General features: G+C 35.3%; 1 protein-coding gene across 2 annotated transcripts in view; it reads right to left on the bottom strand.

The window, feature by feature from the left end:
* Positions 1-12,839, bottom strand: part of Ppp3ca (protein phosphatase 3 catalytic subunit alpha) — a 315,713-nt gene that overhangs the window by 43,836 nt on the left and 259,038 nt on the right. For both annotated transcript variants that reach the window (XM_047565696.1, XM_047565697.1), the window contains exon 8: positions 12,183-12,277. In XM_047565696.1, coding sequence (XP_047421652.1) covers positions 12,183-12,277 — 95 coding nt within the window. The remainder of the gene's footprint in view (positions 1-12,182; positions 12,278-12,839) is intronic.

Below are 12,839 nucleotides of genomic sequence, written 5' to 3'. Positions count from 1 at the left end.
ATAGAACTTTTTCTTTCCCCTAAGTTTAAAAAAGAGTAACTTTTTCTTAAAAATCCAAATACACAAAAATATATTTTTTCTTAGAAATATAATGTATTCATGCAAAAATGCTCTTTGAGTAACCTTACAATAATAAGTTATCCATTAATTTTTATATTTTTGTATAGCTATATATTACCAAAACACATGAAAAAAATTAAACCAAATTAGTCCCAAATATCTGCAGTCACGAAATTCACAGTTAACATTTCATGTTCCACCTCCTACATCCTCCGCCCCTGCCACCCGCCTCCTACTGTCGTTGGGATTACAAAACCCAACTGGAGCCCTAATAGTGTGCTTTTCTCTGAAGTACTTGAAAGACGTCCATTCCCAGTGCAATATAAATAATACAAACGGTTGTACTTTGAGAATCACTCAAGACCACCTCCTGAGGCCTTGTCTGAGAAATAAAGAGAGAAAAAAGCAAAAAAAGTCAACTAACAAGGAGCTCTTCTATTCTGCTGGCAACTTCACATGACCTCATGCCATTAACACTTTTATCAGAGGTCTGGAGAGAGACTGTGACGTATATATGGGCCTTATGCTATTAACCATAATTTAAAACAGACCAGACAGCACAGAAACAAATACTTTTCTGTTGCACCTGCAGGTGTGAAGAACAGCTGGAAGAAAAATTGTTGTAATAGAATGAACACTAATCCCATGAATCTGGAGGCCTGACTGGTAGTTCTTTTTCTCATGTCTGAATTAACATCTTAAAATTATGCAATTCCTTGTTCCATTAACATACCTGTAGAACCCTATCTTCAAAGGCATGCTTCTATAGATTTAAAATCAGTAATGAAAGTCTACTCCTACTTGGGTGAAAGGAATGTTGCACATCTCCTATTAATAATACCACTGGGCTTCTGTATATAGTGAAGTCTAAGGAATAGAATTTGTACCTTATTCTGTTGCTCTCTCTAAAAAGTCATGCACTAAATTGCTAGACCACAACCAAATCTGTAAAAAAGAAATGGTTGGTGGACTCTTGTTCTAAAATATGAAGATTTCATGAGGCATAAAAACTTTTATTTCATAAGACCCTGGTAACATTTGTCATTCTCTTTCCATAATTGTTACCACACAGGGAAGTTGAGGACAAAGCAATAAATGGCAAGAAAGGAAAGATCAAAATAAATTATCAAAGTTAAAGGAAGCCATCAAACTATTGCTACCACAAAGCACTGTTTAGTTCACCAACATATGGGCTCAGCACTTTTGAAGTGGGTTTCAAGAGGAATATACGACTCTCCTTCTGAAAAACCTCAAAGTTTCCATATTTGAATAATAACCTGGTCTAGAGTTAATGCTCCCAACACACCCAGGACCTTCCCAGCGCTGCTAATCTTGTTTTAAGATAGGAGACAGTAGAGGTCAAAAGATAGAGAAGACTTGAATGTCAGTACTTCTGTCACTCTTTTGCTAACCTGTGACTGACCATTCACTCTCATCTTCAAGAGATGAGAAAGTGGGACAGAAAAGAAACAAAAATGAGAGGAAACCAAATGGGGACATTCTAGAATCACATTATAATCCATCCAGAAATAGCGAAAAAAAATTGCATAATAGATCTAGGATGTGTTCTCCTTCCCATCCTTCCCCCACAGATGCCCTAGCAGAAAAACCAGCACCAATGTGTTCTTTTGGCAAAGTCCTAGCATCAGAAAGAGGTATCAGGGCTTGGCAGATACAATGCTTGAGGCAGGATGCATGTACTCATATTCTATGCTGGTACACTGCATGAAAGGGGGTGTGAATCCTGGGAAACAAGCTATACAGTTTTTAAAAAATCTTTTTCTCAAAATGATTACTTTGTTGATACAATTTTCATTTAAGAATATTTTCATTAAGAATATGTGAATATATATATATATTCTTCATACAGGCATACTTTTGTAGCATGTATTATGACACATGAACACAGTCTATGATTTCTTGCATTACTGTTATTATTACTGACTTAAATAAAAGGCAATTTACTAATTCATGACAGTTACTGTATTTGGTGAGCAAGGACTGCCCTTATAATTCATTTTTACTGTATACCTCATATACCTCATAGGATTAGCCATAAAACATGTGTTTGAGTCATTTATCAACAGAGATCTCAGATTTTCAATCTGTAGGTAATTTGACCATAATATTCTTCAGTAGGAGGAATTTAACATTTACACTACAAGATTTAGTACCTAATACAGAGTTCTTCATGGGCAACTTCTAAGTAAGTTCCATGTAATGACTAAATTTTTAATAAAGTAGATATTTATTATTAGTGGATACCAACAATATATATCTTACTTGAAACTGCAAGATTTTTGAACAATAAATTTTACTGTGTATATTTAAGGTGTATATCATGATGTTATAAGATACACATGAAGAGTACCCTGTTAACTGTAATGAATCAAATAACATTTTCATCATTTCACATAATTACTATTGTTTGTTTTTGTGGCCAGAGAAGCTACATTCTACCCATTTGTATGAGTCAAGGGCATACTTATGTCACCACGTACCATTCTTTTATGACCACATCTAGCCCTGGCCCAATATCTCTTACTCCTCAGATGGGAAAGTCCTCTTAACCTTTATATAAGTCATCTTCATGATGCCTACAACAACTGCTTTAACTTTTCTACAGGCCTCCCTCATAAAATTTGGGTAATAATAAATCTTACCTACATGAAGAAGGGAGGCTGAACTAAATATTTCTGTGAAATAACTTGAGCCAGTCTTATGATTACATGTGCTGGTGTGTGCAAGCATGTCCAGTGTACATTCAAGCACATGTGTTTCCCTTCTTAATAATACAGCATTAGCAAATTATAGATCAGGTTCTTATTCAAAGATAGAACTGTGGGTAGAGTAGTTAAAAGAAGATGAGGGAACAGATGGAGAGGCATAAATCCCTTTGATGCTTTTATAGTGTTACATACCAGATTTGACATATAGTTGATGCTCATTGTGTTAGTTGAAGAAAAGATCAAGCAAAGGAAACAAAGCAAGGACAAGAGGAAGAGAACGAAGAAAGAAAAAAGGTAGGAAAAAAGACAAAGAAGTTTTCAGAAACAGAGAATATGATCTTACCAGAATACTAAACATATAAGTCACCCTGTAGGAAGTGAAGTCTAAAGGGAGAATGAAGGAATTTAGCAAATGAAGGCAGTGTGCCACCTCAGAGACTACACTCTTTGTTTTCCAATTGTAAGAGAATGTAATGGGAATGAAATAATACTGGCTCTGTCATAGCAATTATGTGCACGTTATTTAAGCTTTACCTTCCCAACTTGTAAAATAGAAATGATAATAACTTGATCTCTTACTTCTTAAGTACAAAGATCGAATCTAATAATATATGTGGTCAATACACATGATAACACATCTGATCAGATGAAATACTTGTCACCTGAGAAATATGAGGTGCAATGCCTCAGTTTCAGATTCCTTAAGGAAGAGATGTCTATTTTTTGGATAGTTTGCCATTTTATAATCCCACCTTATGGGTCACATCTATATCCTGGGATGCAGAGAATCTGGGACCAAAAAGTGATCCTGGGATTTAGTTCAAGTCAAGTCAAACAGTGTGAATCATTACTACCACTAAAATCTCACGAAGAATTGAATTTCTTCCAGTACATTTATTTTGTTAACAAGAAAGAATAACTGATGAGTTCCTTGCCAGTTTCAGTTGGCTATTGTTTTATGTTCTAATCCATATTATTATAATGCTCAAAAAGGGCCTAAGTAAGTCCAGACTAAAACCAGAGAGCTTTGGCTAAAACATTAAGATTTCAGAGAAGATGCAAGGTCACAATAAGCACTGTGCCCCTGGCCTGCTCTTATTCAATGCAGGTAATACTTTCATCTCCAAATTTAAAGAAAGGGTAAGTGTGCCCTAGTAAGAGGTACCTCCCTCTTCTCCATCAAAGAACCACCTTTCAAACTTGTAGTTGGTATTAAGTCTTTGGATGTAGCTTGCATTGGTTTTAGATTGGTATCTCTTAAGATATTCTTGATACTGAGTTAGTACTATGTCTATACACTTGCTATCAACATTGTTTCTCATGGAAATAATAGAGTTTGGCAGGTCTATAATTTCTATATAATGAATATCAAGTGACAGCCTAGTCGTTCAAGTCTTTAACATTACTTCTATTGTGATGCCCCCCATAAATGCTTTGTAGAGAATTAGATTTCTAGAGTAGCTGGTTTCAGTTCATTGTAAGACTCTTTTGACCGTCAGAGCTAATAGAAAAAAAAAGATTTCAATGACTCAGGATGCATTCTGTTTTTGTTCCTGTTCAAGGGACAAAAGGACACTTGATGGTGAATCTTTGTGAAAATGTATGGAGGCTTCAGCCTCCAGGTGGGGCCTCTGTTTCCTGTTAAGGTCCCACATAATTGTGAGATCTGAAATCCAGTAATTCTATAGACTTTAATTCTAAACACTTAACTCACATTATCACTTTGTTGAAGGTCCACAGTTCCTTCACTGACTGATTTTATAATCACGTGGTGGTGATTTTTAAGAAACCAAGAAGGTTATTTATTAGAGCAAAGGTATATAGATTACATGTAGATTAATGCAATTAGAATATACAGTGAGAATAATTCTTAAACATTAAATCCTAATGGGTAATTTTCTACTTTACCTTTCTTTCCATTAATTAAATGTTTAAATGAAATCAAGTACATATCGGCCTAAAACTAACCTACATAAAAAGTGGCCTTTGGCAGTGACACTTACACACGGGAACTGAATAAACAGAGGCACAAGTGTAAGTGCTTGAGGGGATACTCTTTAAAGGGAGAAATGAATTTTTTATTTTAGAAAAAATGTAAAGGGTATTCTAACTGCATTTTTAAAATAATGGAAATATTTGGATATACAACACTCAATATAATTTTAAAGTGATAATAAGTGACTTTTCATTTCAAAACCTTTTCTTTTCACATTGAAGAACAGAGTCACCTAAACACAACAGAGTAATGATTTGAAGAGCTTTTCCCTGTGAAAATTGCCCTGAGACCTTTCATACAACAAAGCTGAGTCAGAAGAGCAGAGAGAGGTTAATAGGTGGACTCTGGAGGCAGCAGGCTGAGTTTCAATCTCAGTGCTATCTGTGACTAGCTTCTGTGAACTCTGGGGACAATGTGCAACCCCTCTGTGCCCTCGTTTTCCATCGATCTAATCAAGATTATAAGGTAATTCAAAGGGATGTCAAGAGAGTAAGTACATTTAGACACAGAAAACTCAGCATTGTCTGCACATGGTAAGTACTAAAGAATGTTATTATTGGTATTATGGACTATTTGTAGGAATAAAGCAAACGGCATACACAGAATATGCTATCAAAATCAAGGGAAATATTAATATTTACAAGATACATTACCAACCTAAGATTTTAAAGAAATATATCCAGCTGTATCCCTCACAGTGACAATAAAAATGACAATGGGGAAAAAAAAGGTAATAATCACAGCTGGATGAATTCTACATATTGAAGAGCCCTGGATACAAGTTAGTGAGGAGAATTCTGCTGAAACCTCTTTGATGAATGCTATCCATTCTTCTCAGAGGGGTGATTTCTCTAAAAACCAGTCAAAACCTCCCAATCTCAAGCTCTATTCAGCTTTCAATGCCTACATTAATTTCTTACATTCATAATAAAAGAACTAACACTAAGTTTTGTCCATAAGTTTCTGCTTTGCCCCTAATGAATTCTTACATTCCATTCTGTTTCTTCGTAGATTCTCCCAGTTTTAATAGTCATTATGAAGAAATTATCTTTCTAGTTGGTAGAATTGTAACATGCTTCTAGGGCTGAAGAATAACAATGTTTATTAAAGATATCAAAAAAATGAATTTTTTGAAGCAAAGTATCTTATTTATTGTTTTGCTTGAATTAAAAAAAAAACCACAAAAGCAAAAAAAAAAAAAAAAAAACACATAAAGCAAAGAACTTGGTCTACCATTTGTCAGCAAATATCAAATAATAAAATACTGCCATGAATAAACATTCACAATTTTTTATATTTAAATAAGTGATCTGAGGCAGAGAGTTGTGCAAAATCAATTAAGAAGAGTTTTAGAGATGGTGGGGAAAAAACTAAGGGCTGGGAAAACTGCAGCCGTGGGGAAAAAATCTCTGGATCAATGTTATCCAATGTGTAAACAACTAGTGATCCTATTTACAGCTGTGGTTTAGGGACATAAAAATGCTTTAAAAATGTTGGTATCAATGATAAACATTATGATTAAGCTTGACAGGTTTCAGACACTGTAAAAATGGACCACTGTTGTAAAAGGTTCAACTTGGTAGGAAAGTGATTTTTTTTTTTTTTTTGACGTGTAAAATAAGAGATGTGATTCAGGGATGCTTAGAGCTACTCTCCTTCCAGGGACCCCTCATCTCATTCTCAAACCCAGGATAAGGATATGATCTAGCTGGTTCTGAATCTGGCTCCTATACCTGAAGGACATCAGATATCAAGGTCCTACTGGAAGAAAAACATGGTGTAGTATGGAATGAGCTTCCCAGGTCTGCCATTCCAAACTGTGTAGACAGTGCCACTGAGGGCTCCTGCTCTAAGTCAAGGATCAAGGCAAGCTGGCTTCTAATATGGTGCATCAGCTCCTAGATGTTCACATCATGACCATCAATAAGATTCTTATCTTGGTTCATGATATCAGCAATTATTATAATGGCATTTTTCTGCCAAGCAAGAATTCTTTTTTTTTATCAATGTTATCTTCTTGGAAAATATTTAAGGTTACAGAAAATGTCATATTTTGGGAACACACACAAAAATGCTTTTTTTTTTTTTTCAAATTCAGCAATTCTAAGTTGTCTAATTGAAAAAATCTGAAATATCCCAATAGGTTTTACCCTACCAGAAAGAGTAGACTTAGCTGGGTGCAGTGGTGCACACTTGTAATCCCAGTGGCTCAGTAGACTGAAGCAGGAGGATCTAAAGTTTGAAGCCAGTCTCAGCAATTTAGAGAGAACCTGAGCAAGTGAGCAAGACCCTGTCTCAAAATTGAAAAAATACAAAGGGCTGGGGATGTGGTTCAGTGGTTAAGTGTCCCTGGGTTCAACCCCTCGTACCCAAAAAAAAAAAAAAAAAAAAATACTTTTGCATCTTAAAATTTTAGTAAATGATGTTCTTCTTGTTCATCTTCTAAATCCAATTTTCTAGCTCTCTGTTCCCAACTACTTTGATATTAAATTCATTTTTCCCTTGGTTGTCATTTTAATCTCTGTTCTTGATTGCTATATTAGTTTGGCTGCCACTTATATTTTCCTCTCAACCCAAAATATGTTTCATTTAATACATTTCCTTAATTTTACTGTCAGTAGCTTTTTCTGAAACAGAGTTTTAAACCTCTGGTATATGTGATTATATTTATCTAAATACATTCCATATATCCATTAACTCATTCACTTACCCACCCACCCAAGAACTCATTTGAATTACAGAGAACTTGCCCCACATGGAAATCTTATGCAATAAACTTTGAATCCTTTCAAACCACAGGTGTTTCTGTGGAGAGAAAAAGGTCCTGCTTTTTTTTTTTTTTTTTTTTTATCTAGGTATAAGACACATTTTTCTAGAGGTTCATTAAAGTGTTTTACAAACTAAATTTTAAAACAGTGTTCGCATCTGCCACAGTATTTCTCAATCCTAAGTGATTGTACTGTTAAATGTCACTTCCTCAGTTAAGTTTTTCTGTCTCCACAGACTAATTTCCAACCTCCTATCATGCTACTCTTTTCTGTGTAGCATTTTCCAAATGTACTTAAATATTTGTTGGTTGGATTATTTATTTAATATCTATCACATTACCAGATTATGAAGCACACTAGGGCAAAGACCATGTCTGCCTTGTTTAATTTATATCCCCAACACCCAGCATGGTGCTTGGTATATACCAAGTTTTTTGTAAAAGTTTGTTGTATTAGTGTATGGATGTGGTTGAAGTCATTTTTTCCAGGGGGCAAATTATGAAAGAAAAAGTAAAGCTATGTTTCATTACTTCATTTTTCATATGTCTGGTGTATTCAAGAAATTAAGAAATAACTTTTCCCTTAGGGATCAGATTCACAGAAGGAAAACAATTCAAATGCTCAAAGGGCTCTGCAAATGTTTAACTTCAATTTGGAAAGGGTATTGGCACTGATTGCAGCAGTAATTTCAAGTGAGATAAAAAAATCTCTGAGTCAATATTGATAGGGCACTATTGGGCACTGTCTTCTATTAATTCCTAGAAAGAAATGCTCCAATTGATACACATATTGACTGCCTACCAGGTACAATGTATACAGTCTGACTTCACAACATTAATATACCATGCACAATGTTAATTCAAAAGCTTCATATTTCAAACTATTGACAATCTGACTGGTATGTAACTGAAATATATAGGAAAGCCAACTAAAAAACATGTGATTTGTACACAAGAAAATGACAGTTACTGAACACATTCAAAGGAAGTCTTCATGGAAACACAGATGGAAAGGGTCTAGTCTACTTAGATCGGCAAAAAGTGCAAGCCAAGCATTTTAGATGGAAAGAAGTATGTGGGCTGAGATGTGGAGAGATGGAAAGTCAAAAGCTGTTCAGGGAAATGAGCAGAGCAAGTTGGCTACAGTAAAGGGTTCACTCAGAGAAGTGAAGAGAGAGGTCAGAAGGTAGGTAAAATAATATGTAGTTAAATGATAAATAAAAAGTTGAAGAGAAGCAGCATTTTTCTTTCAGCTTTTGTGAAGCCCTAAACCAATGAGTGGCACAATAATAACATAACATATGCAATGACGATAATATCTTAATATTGCCACAGCATTTCGTTTCAAAGCAATTGCATGTATTATTCACAAAAGAACATTTTCCCTTATTTTACAGAGATAACACTGCACAGCCAATAAATTTAAATGAGTTGTTTAATGGCACAACTGTGATTCAAACCTACATCTTTTGCCCTGGCATCTTGCAGTTTTTGGAGTGAGGAAACAGAAGCAGGGAGATTGGCGAGAAAACAATTATGTTAAGGCAGACTGGAAGGATAAGAACGCACTGAATTAATGTGGGCTACACCAGGAGATGGAACACTCAGTCCTCATAACTTCACAAGCGCTTCTTCTTAACTCTAGGCAATTAAGAACTACTAACCAGAACTACTGGGTATTTAAATATACATCTGATCACAATTATTTCTCATTTTAAGATGGCAGAACAAACCTATTTTTCTTATTCTTTTATTTTGTCAGAATTACTGCTGTCTTAATCTGCAAGAGCTTTACAAATCAAATCATACTGTAACTATTAGGTTAAAATTCCAGAGTCCTTTATGGTCATCCATCTCTAAGAATCAGATGGTTAACTCAGAGATTCTTCAGTGTTATTTTCCCATTAATTGTTTTTTAGAGGAGATCACAACACAATTTCATTGTGTTGCTTTTTAATATTCTAGTTAACATTGATTTTATTCAAAAAGAATAATCTTCACTTTAGCAGTGAATAATTGACTCTCACTCCCACATACTGTACACACTATTAACATAATAGCTTTAAAGTGCTTCAGAAAATTTACACAAAAGTCTTTTGAAATTATGCTCAAACTAAAGAATATGTTTTTCTCCTTCCTATCAGTTTCTTTTTCTCTTAGGAGAAATTCTTCTTTTATGAAAAGGTTCCCCAAATGAAACACTTCTATCCCCTTCCTAAAAGACTGTTCTACCCCAAAGCAAGAGAAAGGAATAAAAGAACTACAAAATCTCAAAGATGCTGTGCACTGATACCAATTTTTTTTTTAAGTTCCTACCTCATTATCTCAGAACCATATACAAAGAGGGAACATACACCATATGTGAGAAGTGGCTCTGGTCTCAAGAAAAATCATGTTACCCAGAATTAGAAAGAACAAAAAGAAGCAAGACGGTTATTATGGAATAAAATGCCAATTTTCTTTATTTTTATTATTCTGTTTTTGTTGAATTGCTAGAAAACTTGTTTGTACATGATACTTAGCAATCAGTCTCTGAAAAGAACATAACTTTTTTGGGCATTCCTTTCCCTAGGTTTAATAGAACAAATTTTAAATGTCACAGAATAATAAAAATCTTTGTTCATATTTTACACACTTAAGATAAATTATAGGATCATGGTGGGGTGTGTAATATGACCTACTGAGTTCTTTTTCTAAATTTTTAATTCATTTTTTAATTTTTAAATTTTATTTGTTCTGCTTGGTGCTACCTCACATGCCTTCTCTACAGCAAGACTGAGAACCCTGGATATTGGTTTTATACACAAATATTTGCTGCTTTAAAAAAACTTCACGTGTTTTGACTTTGTGTTTTCCTCTTTCCTATCAAACACAGGCCACTCTTTATTATTCAAGTCCTATCTTATCTTACACAAGGACTTCTCTGCCCATTCTAGAAAAGTACCTCTTGTCAAATGTATTTCGTATTGATTGCCTTAGTTGCAGCTAAATCATGATATGCCTTGTATTTTTAGTAAATCTCTGAAATCTTACTTTGTCAACAGCCTTACAAGCACCTGGCATGCAGAGAACACATATTATTTGACTTTGCAAACTTCTTGCCACAATAGGCAACGCCGCATTGTCTTGTGCTCCCCACCACCCTCAAGTGTGACAGGAACTGTACTGTGTCTACTGATAATTATACTTCTGGCTACAGAAAAAGGGGGCCCAAACTGTCAAAATAGCCATGAAAAAGATTGTATAGTGAGAGCAAGCTCCATCGAGCAGATGTCACTCTCTGGGCTGGGGGTAAGGGAGTGGGAGGGTTGCAGGCTCCATGAGTAGGAAAGAGCAAGCGTGTGGAGGGAGAAGGAAGGAACAGGAGAGGTGGGGCAGCACTGTGATTACTCCCGGTTTGCCTTGTGCAGGAAGATCCCTGATAGCTCTAGAATATATGAAGGGCGTGGTCTGTCTCTGAGATGGAGGAAGTGGGAAATACTAGACAGGGAAAGTGGAACACAGGGAAACTGAGGCAACAACCTATTAAGGACAGAACACTCAACAGGCACTTGGGCATACTGGAGTTGAAGGCCTCCATTAGGCATCCCAGACACCAGGCCGAGGACAGGAAGGCATCCATCACACCCAACTTATGCATGGGAACAGCTCCTAATTCCAGTTTTCAGACTGACTCAGAAACTAGGCTACCTTTTTCTGCTTTTCATGGGCTATATTTCACCTCACATAGGGCTGGTTGATTTTTCCCTTTTTGTTTCCATTTCTCTTATCTCTGAAAGTCATACTCAGACTTGATACCGATGTAATGTGCAGACCAATGTTGACTAGAGGTCATGCCACTTCCACATCTGAGCACCTATTCTGGCATACCTGTAACACCTACTATGATTCCAAATCAAGAAACTACCTGAAGGAAAGAAGGTAATAATAATGGATCCCTTGCTTTCCCTCTTTTTTCCAAAGTAAATAATGTCCTCTTGTTTCCCTGTCACCCCTCACCACCTCCAGGCATACTGAATATGGAATTTCAGAAAGCAAGCACAGGTCAGTGAACCTGAAGGTTAGGTTTCATCCCAGTTCATTACTTCCTGAATGACTGACCTCAGGCGAGGCAATTAACCATGGGGATTCATTCTGCATACCAAAAAGGGGGAGATTTGGCAAATGATATTTACTTTGAAGCTTACTTTTTCATATTTTTTTTAAAAGAATTGAACACGTACTTGCCTAGAAAGGGGCTATAGTTTCTTTATGCTGCATACTTATTTGCTGACCATTTGTACATAGGATCTCACTATTCTTATTCAAATACACATTCTTTTTAGTGACCATAATTTTAGGTTACCTTGTATTACTGTTTTTAAAATGTCTCTAACTGCCTGAGCAGCAGCTGGTACTGTTTTGAGACTTTAGAAATATCTTAGAAAATATTTTAATAGTACCAATGCCTGGGCCCCATCACTGACCTTTATGTTCAAGTATAATCATAAAATTGGCATCAAACAAAAATTGAAAAAGTAAGGGAAAAATGAATGGTTAAAAAATGTTTATAAGCAAACCAAAATAAGGCAGGTTAAAGGTTTATTGCACATATTATACAAGACTAAAAGAAAAATTTTAAAAGGCTTACCTTTGTTATTGTATACATCTAAATAATTTGGTGCTGAAAAAATTGTAATTAGAGAAGGGAAGCCTGTTGTTTGGCTTTTCCTGTACATGCGATACCTAAAAACAACAAATACAAGTTAAAACAAGGCGAAGGTGGAAAAAGGGTGATACTAAATTACGGATTTGGAAACAGAAATTTAAATGAATTAAGTTCTGTCTTTCAAAGAGAATTCAATTACATAATACTAAATAAAATGTTCTCTCTGAAGTCTGTTACAATCCATTTCAGGAGTGACAATGAAAACAACAGTCATGTATTATTTCCAAATAGGTATCTTCTAAATTCAGCAAACCTCAGAGGAGGGCAGAATTTTGTGGAAAACTACAATTTATTTGCTTACTTGAAAATGTGTTGAGTGCATCAATTAATATCAATAGTAATTCTTATTCAAAATGAGCAATTGATGAATTCCTTATCGGGAAAATTGTGAGCATGTCGCCCAGTTTTTTGTTTCTAGCTGTCAGGTATGCATAGCCAGCTTCGGTGTACAAATTTGAGGTGCTAGGATTTAGTGTTACTAACTACTCTCTTTCACACTGATAATCTGCCCCTTGACAAAACTCCATTCCATAAATGAAATGCTTCTAGAATATTTAAAGAAGATTTTACTAGTTTGTT

Source organism: Sciurus carolinensis, chromosome 10 (assembly GCF_902686445.1).
Source record: "Sciurus carolinensis chromosome 10, mSciCar1.2, whole genome shotgun sequence".
Taxonomy (NCBI): Eukaryota; Metazoa; Chordata; class Mammalia; order Rodentia; family Sciuridae; genus Sciurus; species Sciurus carolinensis.
This window is presented reverse-complemented; position numbering and strand designations above follow the sequence as displayed.